The sequence below is a fragment of the Hemicordylus capensis genome, chromosome 2 (genome assembly GCF_027244095.1).
Source record: "Hemicordylus capensis ecotype Gifberg chromosome 2, rHemCap1.1.pri, whole genome shotgun sequence".
NCBI lineage: Eukaryota > Metazoa > Chordata > Lepidosauria > Squamata > Cordylidae > Hemicordylus > Hemicordylus capensis.
Window position 1 is genome coordinate 341,275,917 of NC_069658.1, and position 15,348 is coordinate 341,291,264.

At 46.3% G+C, this 15,348-nt stretch overlaps 1 protein-coding gene across 2 annotated transcripts in view; it reads right to left on the reverse strand.

The window, feature by feature from the left end:
* SYNPO (synaptopodin) overlaps positions 1-15,348 on the reverse strand; it is an 83,738-nt gene that overhangs the window by 17,060 nt on the left and 51,330 nt on the right. Inside the window, exon 2 of one of the 2 annotated variants that reach the window (XM_053292820.1) lies at positions 8,446-10,808. In XM_053292820.1, coding sequence (XP_053148795.1) covers positions 8,446-10,808 — 2,363 coding nt within the window. Of the gene's footprint in view, positions 1-8,445; positions 10,809-15,348 lie in introns of those variants that run through there. The other variant, XR_008315587.1, reaches the window with a different exon arrangement.

A 15,348-nucleotide genomic window follows, 5' to 3' on the forward strand; every position in this document is an offset into this window, starting at 1 on the left:
TGAGGCCTACACGGAGGCCTCCCTGGAAGCCCCGCCCACCCGCCGATCAGCTGAGAGGCGGGGAGAAAATCAGCTTGCCTGCTGCTTTGATTGCCAACCAGGACGACAAGCAGGAGAGAGGGCAAACAGCGCAAGTGGCTGAAGGGTCTTGGGGCTGGGCAGGGGGCAATGGGGAGTCATGTGAGGTGTCTCTGGGGGGCCCCTCAAGGCAGTGGGGCCCCAAGACGACTGCCTCCCCCTGCCTAATGGTAGTTACGCCCCTGACCACCACTAACTCTGGGTCACCCCAGCACCCCACAAGTGGCTTTAAGGTTTTTCTCCATAGGGAGGAACGGAGGTTTCAGCAGCCCCATAACTGCACTGGGGTGGCCCAGAGCGAGGGTGCAAACCACCCCCATGGGTTGCTAACCCATGGGGTACTGGGTTTTGTTGTTTCGGAAGTGTTCTGAGTGTAGATTCTTTGGTAGCATATAAGATTTTCAATGACAAACCATTAATCCACTCTCATTGCTAACCTTAAAGACACATAAACTTCAAAAATCACTTAAAAATCAGCCCTTTGCCCAATTCCTTTCAAATAATTCTGATAGCTTCCTGGCCCCCCTTGGCCACTACCATCCACCTCACTCTGCTCTTGGACACCCCTTTCCCCCTGACGTGAAGCTATACATTTGCTGACACCTCCATGCTTCTTTATGGAGAAAAACCTTAAAGTCGTGTAAACTTCAAAAATCACTTAAAAATCAGCCCTTTGCCCAATTCCTTTCAAATAATTCTGATAGCTTCTTTGCCCACCTTGGGAACTACCACCCACCACACTCCACTCTTGGACACCCCTTTCTCCCCGACGTGAAGCTATACATTTGCTGCAATCCTCATTATTCTCTATAAGGAATTCCAAAATAATTTTAAAATTCACCAATAATCAGAGGAGTGTCTGATTAACTTGGAACTTGGTGGGTGGTAGGCACCCCTGGGTGTCTACCACCCACCCCACTTTTGTGCTCCTAGGTGCTCCACAATAGGGGATATGGGCTGGTTTGGGTCCCATTATAACCTAAGAGAAAAATAATTAAAAATATTTCAAATATTCATAAAAAATCATAGGAGTGTCTGATTGCTTCGGGGTTTGCATGGTTGTTGGCATCCATGGGTGCTCCACAAAAAGGAATAATGGGCTGGTTCGAGTCCCATTATACCCTATGAGAAAAAAATAAAAATAAATTTCAAAAATTCATAAAAAATTGTACGAGTGTCCGATCGCTTTGGGGTTTGGGTGGCAGGCACTCCTGGGTGCCAGCTACCACCCTACCCATTTTTTGATGTCTGAACCAGTTCAAACCAGTTCAAATTCAAACCAAACCAGGGGGAGGTTCGAGCAAAACCAAAACCGAACCACCCCCTCCTGGTTCGAACCTGGTTTGAATTCTGGCAAACCGGTTTTGTGCACATCCCTACAGAGCAGGGGGAGGGAGAGCACTTTTTGCTTCTCTCACCTCCCTCCAAGAGGAAATTTTGACTTCAAGAATATATTTCTGAAGTAAAAAACTCATTCTGGATGGAGGAGAGAGCAGAAATTGCTCCCTGCTCCATGTACATTTCCTTGATTGGCAGCACCCTGCATGGAGGTGCCTTGCAGAGTCTTCCACCAACAGAGATCTTGTTGCCTCACCCTAATACTGAGCAGAACATCAGCCACTGTAACTGATTTAGTTTTACATTTGGTGTTGGCAACCAGTTTAAACAATGTGTAATTGCAGAGACACAAGTTTTGGGTGGTATACAAATGTAACAAACAAACAAACAAACAAACAAACAAACAAACAAACAAACAAACAAATTTCATGTGTCTTTGTTTTGTTAATTTGCCTGCCCGGAAATGCTGACTTTAGCTTTTTAAGTCTCCCCAGCTATGTCTTCACAGTAGGATTGGTCAGGCAGCCTAAGAAGACCAGAGAGAGAGAGAGAGAGAGAGAGAGAGAGAGAGAGAGAGAGAGAGAGAGAGAGAGAGCAACTGGACTATGGCATCTGTGACAACTGGATAAATATACTGCATCGGCCATTTTATTTTCTTTGTTTTGGAAGTGGATGGGTCAAAGACTGAAAATAAAATGCAAAGCGCTGGGTTGGCTGAAGGCTTTCCCCTCAACAGAGTGATATAATAAGCACCTGTTCTGTGGAGTTGTCAGTTTGCCTGTTCTTGAGGTTCAACCTGCAGTTAGCTTGCTTCTTTCAGAAAGAACAACCTTTTGATGCCCAAATTAATATGGGAATGAAACCCACATTCAGCTAAAGGCACCTCTTGGCAGAGGTATCAATGCACCCTGTTTCCTGCACTAAACATGCATTGCGTGGAACCACTTTCTGTTCCTCACAATCTACCCCACTAAAGAGGATCCACATGAGTCATGCAATTTGCATGACTGGCTTGACTAGCAAGCCAGAGGTTGCCGATTAAAATCCCCCCTGGTATGTTTCCCAGACTATGGGAAACACCTATATCGGGCAAAGGGGTGTAGCAAGGTTGGAGTGGGCCCAGAGACAAGATTTTAAAATGGGACCCCCTCACTGAAGCTCAGCTCATGAAGTAAAGAAATCTTAAATGAGGCTCAGAGGATGAGTACAACTGAAGGAAGCCAGGGCGGGTGCGCACCTGGGGGAGTCAGTCATGTGACTTGCCTCTGGGGGGGCCCCCAAGGCAGTGGGCCCCCAGACAACTGTCTCCCCTTGCCCTATTATAGTTACGCCCCTGATCGGGCAGCAGCAATATAGGAAGATGCTGAAAGGCAATGGCATCATCTCATATTGTGCAGGAGATGGCAATGGTAAACTCCTCCTGTATTCTACCAAAGACAACCACAGGGCTCTGTGGTCACCACAAGTCGACACTGACTCGAGGGCACACTTTACCTTTATGCAGTCCAGAATCAATGGCAAGGAATGAAGCCACAAAGGCTGTGACTGCCATCCTCTGAAGCAGGGAGAATTCCCACTGAGAAACTGTTGTATATAATCTAATCTGGGAAGCCTAAATGTGTGTCTGAATTACAGAGTTAAATTTTAAATACCAGTCTGGTGTACTGAGGATTGCAAGATTCATGGCATGTTTTAAGTAAATATGGATGGCTTTAGAGAGCAAATCTTGAGAAGATTTTCCAAAACTCCCATAGCAGCTAGTTAGCCAAGTTCCATTTCCAGTACCAATTGGAAGCCTTGCCCAGTTGTTGAGAAGGCATGAGAAACCCCCATATGGCAGATTCAGATGACCAAGAAGCTGAGTGGTGCCACTAAAAAGGTTAGCATGTGGGGCAGTGTTCTTGTATCAGGATTTCCAGATTTTGTTGACTACAACTCCCATTATGACTACTACTACTACTACTACTATGAAATTGTATATACCACTTTTCAAAAAAGTTACCAAAGCAGATTACATAGAAAAGCAATAAGTAAAATAAAATAAAGGTTCCTTGTCCCCAAAAAGCTCACAATCTAAAAAGAAACAGACACCATCAACAGCTATTGCACTTGGGAATGATTGGATATCATTCCCTGCTAACTCCCCTGCTAACTGAGCAAAGAGGCACCTTTTACCGTAGTGATTCTCTTTATTTAGCAGAGGGAGAGTAACTGGCCCTATCCACTCCCAACACAGTACCTCCAGTGACTGTTGCTGGTGTGTGTCTTATGTTTCTTTTTAGAATGTGAGCCCTTTGGGGACAGGGAGCCATCTTATTTGTTTGTTATTTCTCTTTGTAAACCGCCCTGAGCCATTTTTGGAAGGGCGGTATAGAAATTGAATTTATTATTATTTTTAATTATTATTATTATTTATTATTATTATTATGTACTCAACAACATCTGGGAATCCCTGTTAGAGGGGACACTAATATGGGGTGACCATGTTATGCAGTCCTCAGGGACATATTTTGGGGATCACAGTGGACTTCAAAGGGAAGGTGAGAATAGTGAAAATCACCCTCTTTTGCAAAGGTGCATGTTAGCGTTCTTCTTTTGAAAATGGCATTGGCTGACACCCACAGTAGCACTGTTAGCTTGGATGTCAGCACTGCTGCAACAGAGCTGATATCCAGGCTAACAGTGCTACTGTGGATGTCAGCCAATGTCACTTCCAAAAGAAGACTGCAGGTGCTGTACCTCTGCACACAATACCAGCATGTGTAGACCCTGGATTGTGCTGTACTTCAAACTGGCCAGGAGGCTTTTCACACAGGGCTTTTATTGTGAATCCACTTCTGATTGGAGTGTGCCAGTCCATATATCAGCTGGATTTATATCAGGGCAGACCGGACTTTGATTTTCCCTGAATAGAGGCTGCGAATTCTGGCTTAGCCCAAGGTATGTCTGATTTTTAAAAAATCCTCTAGTTTCAGAGGCTTTTGAAAAATAACCCAGGGCTTCGGTTATGCCCCGCAGTTTTCTCTGTTATGTTTGTGTTGGTCATGCCAGTAAATCCGTGTTTTTCAAAACTCAATAAAGGGGAGTTTGGCAGCTGTTCTGGGTATGGCCTGCTCTAAGTGACTTGCAATTGCAAGCGCTGGGTGTATTGTTTGCCAACACAACACTGTGTTGGCAGGAATCGGGGCAGGGGCCGGGGGCAGGGGCATGGCCAACTGGGGCATTTTTCTGTTTCTGTTTTACTTTTAAAGTCGCCGCTGAGCAGTAGCAGTGGAGCGGGATGGAGGTGAGAGCGGCTCTCCCACCTCCCAAACGATGAAGGGAAGCTGCTCTGGGGCAGGGCCAGGAGCCTGGGTGGCTGAGTCGGGCGGTGCACTGGCGAGTGGCACCACAGGGCAGCAGCGGACTGACTCGGAGTCTCTAGAGCACTCACTGCCGCGGCTGCCGGCCACTGACTGTCTGGGAGGGAGGGAGGGTGAAGAGCTCCCATCCTCGGCCCTGTCTGCTTCCAAATGAGGCGGATGGGCCGATTTCAGGCTTCTAAGCACTGCCTCATTTGGAGGCAGACAGGGCTGAGGAAGGGAGCTCATCGCCCACCTGCCCGCCCGGCTCCTCCCTCCTGGGCAGTCAGTGGCTGGCGGGGGTGAAAGTGCTAGAGACTCTTACGAATCAGTCCCTCTGCTGCTATCCTGTCACGCCACTCGCCAGCGTGCCACTGCCCCAGCCAGCCCTGCCACAGAGCTGCTTCCCTTCATCGTTTGGAAGACAGGAGAGGTGCGCGCTCTCTCTCTCTGCCATCCTGCTCCGCTGCTCAACAGGGGCTTTAAAGGTTTTTTAAAAAGTTTATAAGTGTTTAAAACCAGGACAAACAGAGTCCATTAGGTGTGGGTGTGTGTGGTGGGGGAGTAAACATTATGTGATGATGGAAGTCACTCACAGAGGCAAGGGTTAAGTGTCCTGCTGTTTGATCCAGTTGCTTTGCAACGTGTTATGCTGGTCTTACACTCTTAGCTGTCAAAAACACCTCTCTCCCTTCTTCCTCTGTGCTGTGATTTGTGATTGGTTGGAGGGAAAACCCGGACCAAGGAGGTGCAAACGCACAGGAAAAAGATCTGCCAGGGAGTGTGGGGAGAAGTCGACAGCTATGTGGACTGTCATTTTAATCCCCCGAAGTAAACATCTTCAGATACCCTGAGGCATAAAGCCATGTGTGAAAAACCTCCTGTTTAATTGTCACTCCTGGCTTGAAGGCCTCCCAGCAAGGGAGGAGGAGCTTTTCTGTATTGTCTACATATTAATGGGAAGTAGAATAGCATTACAGGGAATTAATCTTTGAAGCAAAACCCTTGCTTGAAGGACTTGTTTACATCTAAACTCTGGAGGAGATAGAACACTCCTGTACTTTAGCTTGTTTTATGTGTTGATGTACTTAATCCCACATATCCAATACTCTTAAACAGATGCATGAGGAAAAATGAAACTACAGCAAAATTACTAGATATAAAAATTAGGCGTGTGTCCGAACCGGTCCGGCGGCCATTCTATAGAATGGCCGAACTGCCGGACCGGTTCTGCCCTGGTTGGTCCGGGTCCGGGTGGGGGGGTATTGCTTTAAGGGCGGGGGGGCTTGTTTACCCCTCCCGCACCTCTTTGCCCCCGCCAGTGGCCGTAATCTACTGTAAAATTGGGGCGCTGGAAACCAGCCGCCCCAGCCGCCGCCGCTTCCGCCGCCCCCCCCCGCGAGCAAATTAGAGGAAAAAAAGGCTACTGCCTACAAGGAAGGGCTACTGCCGCCCTGCCGCCCCCCCACCCGCCACCCGCCACCCCCCCACGAGTGCTCACCAAGTTAGAAGAATTTAGAGAGGAGCTCGCGAACAGAGCTCCTCTCTTATCGAAGCCTCCGGCCCAACTGGGGCCTTGGGCACGTGCGCACGCGCGCTAGAGCTCTTTATCCACTAGAGCTTTTGCCGGAGGCCCGGTCTACCCGCCGGGAGGAAGCCGGGTAGACCGGGCCTCCGGCGATCGGAGGCCCGGTCTACCCGGCTTCCTCCCGGCGGGTAGACCGGGCCTCCGGCAAAAGCTCTAGTGGATAAAGAGCTCTAGCGCGCACGCGCACGCGCCCAAGGCCCCAGTTGGGCCGGAGGCTTCGATAAGAGAGGAGCTCTGTTCGCGAGCTCCTCTCTAAATTCTTCTAACTTGGTGAGCACCCGTGGGGGGGTGGCGGGTGGCGGGTGGGGGGGCGGCAGGGCGGCAGTAGCCCTTCCTTGTAGGCAGTAGCCTTTTTTCCCTCTAATTTGCTCGCGGGGGGGGCGGCGGAAGCGGCGGCGGCTGGGGCGGCTGGTTTCCAGCGCCCCAATTTTACAGTAGATTACGGCCACTGGCGGGGGCAAAGAGGTGCGGGAGGGGTAAACAAGCCCTCCCCGCCCTAAAAGATAGGCTCCCCTTTGGTGCTGGTCCGGACTGCTCCGGACCATGCACATCACTAATAAAAATGTTAAAATTTGAGGTTTGCTTTATTTGCCTTCTAGTGTTGTGTGTGTGTTTGGCCTTTTTAAGGATGCACCTTGTGTTGCTTTTTTCCTCCACTACCACAAGGTTACAAACTTGTTGAAACTAAAAAATTAAATTCAAACAGTTTTATCAAGAAAAATGATATCATGGGGTAAGCTTTTGTACATCCCTGATTTCTGTTAAAATTTGCCAGTGTAGAAAATGTCTTTTCTGCTGTGGGGCAGTTGCAAAGGAACTCCACTGCATGCTGCTGATATTGGATCTTCAAAACCAGCTCACTGTCTAAGTCATATGAAACCTCACTAAAATATTCACCAAGGACTAAACGGTAGTACTGAGCTACATGTATCTCTTTGTTAAGATGGTTTAGAAGTTCTGCTTTGCTGACTTTAACATCGATGGTCAGTGTGTTCTCCTAACCATGAGTGTAGCTGGTATACAAATGACCCGACTTTATCTTTGTGTAAGCTAATAGCAGTACACCTGCAGAAATGTACTGGTTCATAGAGGAAAGATTTCCACTGTATCTCTAGACCCTTCCTGAAGGGATTGGGGAGGTTTTCTGGGGCCTTTAATCTTTTCAAAGCAGGATAGGAAAACCAGCGTGCTGTATGCATTAAATACAGGATGCTCATGGGCTAGTCAGGTTTATTTTTTTCATAGCCCTCTCTTCACCCTGAGGTGATTTTCACTGTTGCTGTGTAAAACAGACCATGAAAGAAGAGTAGAGAGGGGAAATATATGCAACAGAAACACAGAGGAGGCAGGAACAGGTATCAGCTGCAGGCGATGCTATCCAAAATCAAAGGTTGTTCAGTAGTTAAAAGTTACATGCCTTTCAGAGTCAGCAGAGAGTAGAGGCTGCAAGCATGTCATGCTGAAGTTTTTGGATGTATAGAGAACAGAGAGGAAAAAATCTTGCAGAGCATAGAAGAAATTTGAAAGGCAAGGCAGAGATGAAGTCAGAGATTTGATGCTCCATATAGTTTCTGGGCATGAGAAGAAAAAAGGCACCATACATTCCTCCTGTTTCAGTCAAGCTTCTGCTAACAATCTTCTAGGACACCTACGCTTGGATTATTTTTATACTCCTATTGTGCACTGCATTCACATGCTGTTTAGTTCTTTCTTTGGAACTTAAGATGCACAAATGTATGGATCCGATTGCACAGGTTCTGCTAGGAATGGCCCAGCAAGGCATGTCTCCTTCACACAGGAGGCTTTCTGCTAGACTGGAATTCCACCACAGATCATTGCCCTAGAAATACCTGTGAGAGCCCCTGTTTGCTTGCGTAAGCTCAGTTCCTTTAGTGTGAAAGTGCTCTGGATCACTGGGGTTTGAGATATGGCTACATTATATGCAAGTTGTATTTGCATTCATGACCTACAAGCTGTCTTCCTTTTGCTTTTTTGCACACCATCAATCACCAGTTAAAGAATTATCTTGGCCACCTGAAGAAACCCCGGGATGCACACTTTTGAACACTATTACTTGTAGTAAAAAGAAGGTTTCCACACCTGAGGCTCAATTCCCGCATCCTTGGTGGAATATGAAGGCCTTGGAGCTTGGAAGATGGCTTTAGCTCTTGGTGACAAAATTCTAGAAGGGTATTCAAATGATGCTTCGAGTGGTGCTCCAGCAGCTGTTCTGATGTTCTGAGGTGCAAGCAGAGTCCCAGCAGATGGAGCAAAATTGGCAGGCAATGGCCGGCCAGGACTTGACTGGGCAGGTGGGTGCAAAATTGGAGAAGGTAGCAAAGCAGATGTTGGGCAAGAAGCCTGTCTCATATAACCGGACTCAGGAACCACAGGCTTTGGTGGTGGTGCTGCTTTTGGTAAAGCCCTTACTGGATCTTTGGCTGGGGAAAGGATAAACAAAGATGACTGGAGCTGGTATGGCTGTTGCTTGGAGATTTCTAGCTCCTTTTTGGAAATCTCACTCTCTGTCATACTGCTGTTGTACAAGGGTACAGGGGGAGTTCTGGGAGATCTGACTGGACTTTTGGGTGGGGGTTGGAATGCCATAGGGGAGAGATGAGTCTCTGAAACATATTTCCAGGAAGGAGGGAGAGACATAGTAGGGGAGGGTGACCTGATATTATCAGGGTGGTGTGATGAAGACTCAATGACGTACTTCTGCATCCTTGACTGCCGTCTGGCAAATAATTCTGCCCCCTTTCCTCTTGCCTCTGTTAGGTTCTGGTTGGATTTGATCTTCGGCTTGGGTTGTATTTTTGGTGATCTCAGACATGAAGACCACTCTGGAGCAGCATCTCCAGGAGCCTGGGTTGGGCCATCTGTTGGTATAGTTACAGGCAAGAAGTTAGAGGCTTCTGCTCCCAGAGCAAATGGCTCATCCTCTGGAATTGCTCCTCGTTGTTCTTTTTGCCTTCTCCAATTATCTGACCTTTGGACTAAATTCAAAAGGTCGGGATTAGGAGCCACCTTCGGCTTCTCAACAAAAGTGAACATAGACTTCTTGTTTGCTCTGCGGGCTACAGACTCTTCCAGAATGCCTGTTTTAGTAGAAGGCACTTCTCTGTTCTCTCCAGGAAGGGGTCCTGGTCTGTTCTCTTCATACCTAGGCTCTTGAGGAATAGGGGCTTTCTGCTCTTCGCTAGGGTACAGAGCTGAGTAGGCTGGAGGTGACCTGACCCTAGTTACCGGAGGAGGGCTGGAAAATGTTTCTGCATAAGTAGGTGGAGGAGGGAGCTCCACCACATTACTCTTCTCTGCTGGTGTGTGAGTCACAACTAACGACTGAGTCAAGGCCAACGATTGAGACTGAGATGCAGCTAACGACTGAGTCCCAAATGGTCTTGCAGTTCGGTTCTTCACAGGCATTGGCTTAGATAAAGTCAGGCGTACTTCACAGTACTGCTTATTATTGTGAGTCACAGTTTCGTTGGGCTGTTTTTCTGTAACTAGAAGGGGTTCCTCTATGTTGGCAGTGGGCAAAATGTTCTTGTTCTCAATAATCAGCACATCCTCCTCCTTGCTGAAAATCTCTCCATTCTCCTTCCTGTCAATAACTGGCTCACTCAGTGTTTTTTCAACAACAACATTATTATTATCCCTATCAATAACAGGTATGCATGGCTCCTTGTCAGGGATGTTGTTATTATTCTCAGTATCAATATGTGGGAAATATGGTACTTTATCAAGAAAGTTATTTTCTCTGTCCATGTGCAGTATGTATGGATCCTTGTTGAGAATGCTACTGTTATTCTCCCTGTCAGTGACAGGCTCATCATCAACAATAGGTGGTATGTTTTCTACAGTGTCCATCACTGGAGCTTGTTCAATAACATTGGCTTTTTCAAGCTCATTGGTGATAAGTTCATGCATTCCATTGGCTGAGGCTGTCTCTGTATTCTGCTTTAGGTACACACTGAGAGGGATTTGTTGAAAGTCTTCAGCTGGAATCTCCTCTGAGGATATTGTGTTCATTGTGGAAAGAATCTCCTCACTTTTTATATTATTGCTTTGAAGGCCCTCAGTCTTCTCTAGGGACCGATCTATAGCCAGGTTCTCCTCATATTTTTCCATGCTGCTTTTTTGCCCCCAGAATCCAGAATCCTTGATGCAGGACAATCCTATCAGGTCTCTGTTGTCTCTTAAGGTCTGTTTCAAAGGGTGCTCTTTCCCATGGCTTGAGATGGTGTGGTGAATAGCTGTGGGGCTGCCCTCTGCAGCTGCTTGTTCTCTTCTTGTTTGGGGGGTTTCGGTAAATGCATTCACTCGCTGCTTCCGCCTGTGAAACAAGAGCACCCCTTTGGAGTTGGTGTTGGGTGGGGTTGTCAGCTGGGCAGCAATTCTTTGGCTCCTGGCTTTTGCTTCCTTCAACTCTTTTTCAGAAAGGCTTGCACTTCTTGAAATATCTAAAGAAGAAAATATATATGCAAGACGATGTTAAAAGCAGAACCAGGGACTCCTGGAAAAGCAAGGTTCTATCTTTCCCCCTGCCTCACAACAATGTTTGTTCATTCTCTCCCCCACCCCTCAACTCTCTCTCTCTCTCTCTCTCTCTCTCTCTCTCTCTCTCTCTCTCTCTCAAAGATCAAAACTGGAATGTGGATATTGGCCCACATTATGCACAGTGTTATGGCTCTATAATGCTGTGCTCTGGGGCTGCTACACAATTAGAATGCAGCCCAAATGCTAAGAACGGGTGGTAGCGCTAGCCACACTTTCACAGTCTTCCCCATTGCTATGAATGGAAAAAACTTCCGGAAGCACTGCTAGCACTGCTGCCTGTTCTTACCAGCATGAGGGCTGCGTTCTGATGGCACACCAGCCCTAGGATGCAGCCACAGATCGTAATGATGTGCAACATGTCAGCAAATGTCTCCATTTTGTGTTCTTTAAAAGCTTGTTAATCATTATTTTTATTATTGTAGTGAATGGCTCACATACCGTACAGTCAGAGGCGTATCTAGGGAAAATAGCGCCTAGGGCAAGTACTGAAATTGCGCCCCCTGTCCAAACATCTGACACCCATCTTTCAGATAACTTTACCATAATATCAGCTCAAAAATACAAGTCAAGCTCATTAATCTTTTAATATTTCAAAAACTATTTAGCAGTGGACGTAGCCAGATCAAAAAATGCTGGAAAACTACAAATTTCAGTATGCTGGGGCTCATGAAATACCCAAATACTATGTGGAAGTGTACTTGGAAAACTAAACAGAAGTGCCTGTCTAATTCTCTACTATGCATTGTAGCATCACTATTACATAAGTTTTAAAAATAAATGGAGAATTTGACTTTTCCCAGATACTCCGGAAAATAATTAAAGGATATGCAGAGTAAACTGTGTCACTGCTTGGAATATATTCTAGTATTTCAGAAAGACAGTTAAAATGAGAGAAAGAGAGCAAGAAACTCCCAGTGGGCCTTAATACTAAGGATTTCACACTGATTCAAAGACAAACTCACCATTAATAGCCATATTATTAAGACATCACATTTAACTCACTTATCACAAGAAGCAAAGTAAGAGCAAATAAATACAATCCTAGCTCATAAGCTTCAGCTCAGTATTCACAAGCCCTGATTCTCTGTACATAGCCCCAAACCGAATATGAGTACAGTAACTTATATTAAATTAAGAATTTTTTAAACCTGTAGCCCCTTTCGGGAGCTTCTTAAAGACCGTGGGGGGCAGTCTGCAAAGGTTCCCCCTCCCCCCACCAGCCTCTTACTTCACCACCACAGCCGGTCCTGGACTGATTTTCAGGCCTGTTCAGGCCTGCAAAGATCAGCATGGTGGCCACTTTGGAGGTCACCATGCATGCTCAAATGGCCTCTGCAAGGCCTGGAAAGACCTACGGCCTCGCAGGGACCATTTGAGCATGTGTGGTGGCCATTTAAAAAAAAAACCTTTTTTAAAAAATGGCCGCTGAAAACAAAATGGCCACCATGCATGCTCAAATGGCCTCTGTGAGGCCTGGCATGACCGAGGGCCTCACAGAGGCCATTTGAGTATGCACGGTGGCCATTTTGTTTTCAGTGGCCATTTTTTTTAATTTTAAAAAATGGCGCCCCCTTCAAGTGGTGCCCGGGGCATGTGCCCTGCCTGCCCTACCCTAGATACGCCTCTGCATACAGTGTCCCGCTGATGGAAAAGCAGGCTATGCACATTCCTTATGTCTTTCTCCAGGCCCTGTGGATGCTGCTTGCAAATACACAGAGCCTCCATGGCTCTTAAGAATTGTGTCATTGCTGTAAGATGTTTCTCCCATCATTTCCTATGGGTGAAGCATCCTATAGTGTGGAAGCAATTCTTAAGAGCCATGGAGGCTCTGTGCATTTGCAAGTAGAATCCACGGGGCCTGGAGAAGGACAGGAGGAATATGTCTGCCCCATTCTTCAGGATGCTGTGCAAAAATGTGAGCCATTGTTGTTGTTGTTGTTGTTACAAAATGGTGGGTCATGAGCTGGCTGGTCATTCTTTTGTGACTTAATCACTGATGAAGAGGTCCAGAAGATGTTTCCTGAATGGCTGGTAATGGTTCTGACTATCCTGAAGGAATGAATGACACCATGATGGATCTGGAAGAAACCATCCAGAACCCTCCTAAAAGGAGGAGCTGAAGGGGTCAGCAATCTGTCCCCTTCCCTCCTCCCCTACAAGGTTGTATGTGTTACACCAATGTGAAGAGCAGGCAAGCTGTTGTGGAATGGAAATTTTAGACTGGAATTGAAGTGGCTAAGCTCGAGCTTCTGCATCTTAGAATGCAAGAGCCATCTGACAGGAAACCAATAAAGCTGTTGCTGACTTCTAAGAGAGATCTGCTCTCTTCCCAACTACATCCACTGTTGAACCTGAATATTTGTGCAAATAAACCAAATACTACAAAGACACCATAAAACTGTAGGGACTTTCCTTTCAAGAGAAACCAGACACACGATCCTGGCAGCCGGGTTAAGGGTGCACTTGCGCCCTTAACCTGGGCTAATTGCCGGGCTTCAACACTGGGTTTGGCACCACTGGGATCCACATGGATCCTGGTAGTTCCCATGGGCAGCCAAGCCCAGGCTTGGCTGCTCATGAGAACAGCCTCAGTGTCACCACCCTCTTACCTAGTGAGAGAGTGGTGTCTCTTATTCTGTTAAGCAGGGGTGGTTCTACTAATCCAATGGAAATCTGTAATCCACAATCTGTAGTGGTGGTGGGGATTATATCTGCTATAGACCATATATGGAAGGCAAGAGTTCAATACAACAATCTAATCCTGGCTTGAACCCTGGTTAACCAGAGTGCTATGGCCAGGCTTGCCCTGAAGTTCTGTGTTCACACAATCAACTCCACTCACTAACCCTGATTAACCTTTTACCCAGGATCCTTGTGATTTTATGAGTCTAGCTGATGTTGCTAACATAACTGCTGTCTATAGCAGGTTACAGAGGTCTGTATTTTTCCCGAGCAGAAAATGCAGTTCGGATCTGAAATCCTTTTGGTCTTGCACAGTCTCTGTCACATACTCCTAAAACTGTTTTTGTTCCTCTAGCTAAAATCAGAAAGTAACATGATGGAAAAGTAATGAAGCAAGTGTTGGAAGTGAAGGAGTTTGCACTGTCTCTTGTCTCAATGACAGTGGAGGACAGACTAGTGAGTCAGAGGGCTAGAGGGTCAAGACATTGGTCATCTCTTCTCTACTGCTCTGACACTATCCCTTTGGAATGTAGATTGCTACTCTTAGGGACTAACTAACTTCCTTCCTTCCTGCTTTGCACTTTCTCTTCCCTTCCTTCTACCTTGCAACATGCAAGCTCCTCTCCCTGCACCATGTGTGCAGAGATGCAGAATCCATCTGCATCCAGCTAGATAGATAGATTAGAGATCCCATCTCCTCACTTTCCTATCTAGAATAGAGTTCTCTAATAAATACCACTTATGTTGATTTGAAACTATGAACTGGCTCCAAGTTACTTTACTCTCAGCATACACACATGCCTAACTAAATTCCGCTGTGTTGTGCCTCTGTGCACTCTGCTATAATGAAAAAGGGTTTCTCCTACCAGAGAGAATTCCCAACAGCAAGCAGTTTCTGAAAGGGAATAAACAACATGTACAACACCCCCACACACTGGTCTTTCCTCACAACCCCAGTTTTCACAAAGTTCCATTAGAGCACTGCATGAATATTCCACTGATCCTTGCTATAACACCCTTATAAAAACTGTCTTGTAAATGTCTGAAAACTGCCTAATAAACATCAAATATGGTGCAAGGGTTCATTTGTGGGATGTTGGGGGCAGGGGGAAAGAGGGATCTTTTAAAAACTGATTCCTAATTATTTGAAAGTCACATTAAATGTTCCAGTCTGGCAGCAACTGTCCACTAGTAAGCTCTCCGCTTTCTCCAATTGCAGTGGCTGCAATTAAGGCTTTATGGTGCATTTTTGAGGGGAGGGGGATCTCAAATCTTCCACTCTTTTCTATATAAGAGCAATTTTGCAGACAAAATGCAGGAAAAAGGCCCTGGGAGGTTGTGTCCCTGTCTTGTATGTAACTTTCCTTTGTGATTGCAAATGACTGTATGCGAAAGGAATTTATTGGAAGACTTCAAAAGGTTTCAGGTTGCAGTTCATTTGGTTTCAAACACCCTGTACAAACATGCTTCAAGCAGGAAGTTGGCCAGCTCTAAACTGTCTCACAGATCTCCTCTTCTCTTCAGAGGTTTGGCTAAGCACAATGTGCCTGGTTATCATAAAAATTAGAAAAATAAACAGTCATCCCAACACTGCTGGAGGCTCACCTCTTGCACAATGGATGCACAATGCTAGTATAATATTTTGTTTGAACTTAACACAAGATGGCAGCGTCTGATAATAAATTGGCAAATTGTGGGGCCTTTTCAATGCTTCCTAAGCAGTGATTTAAGCCAATTAGCCCATCAGTTTCCCACTTACTG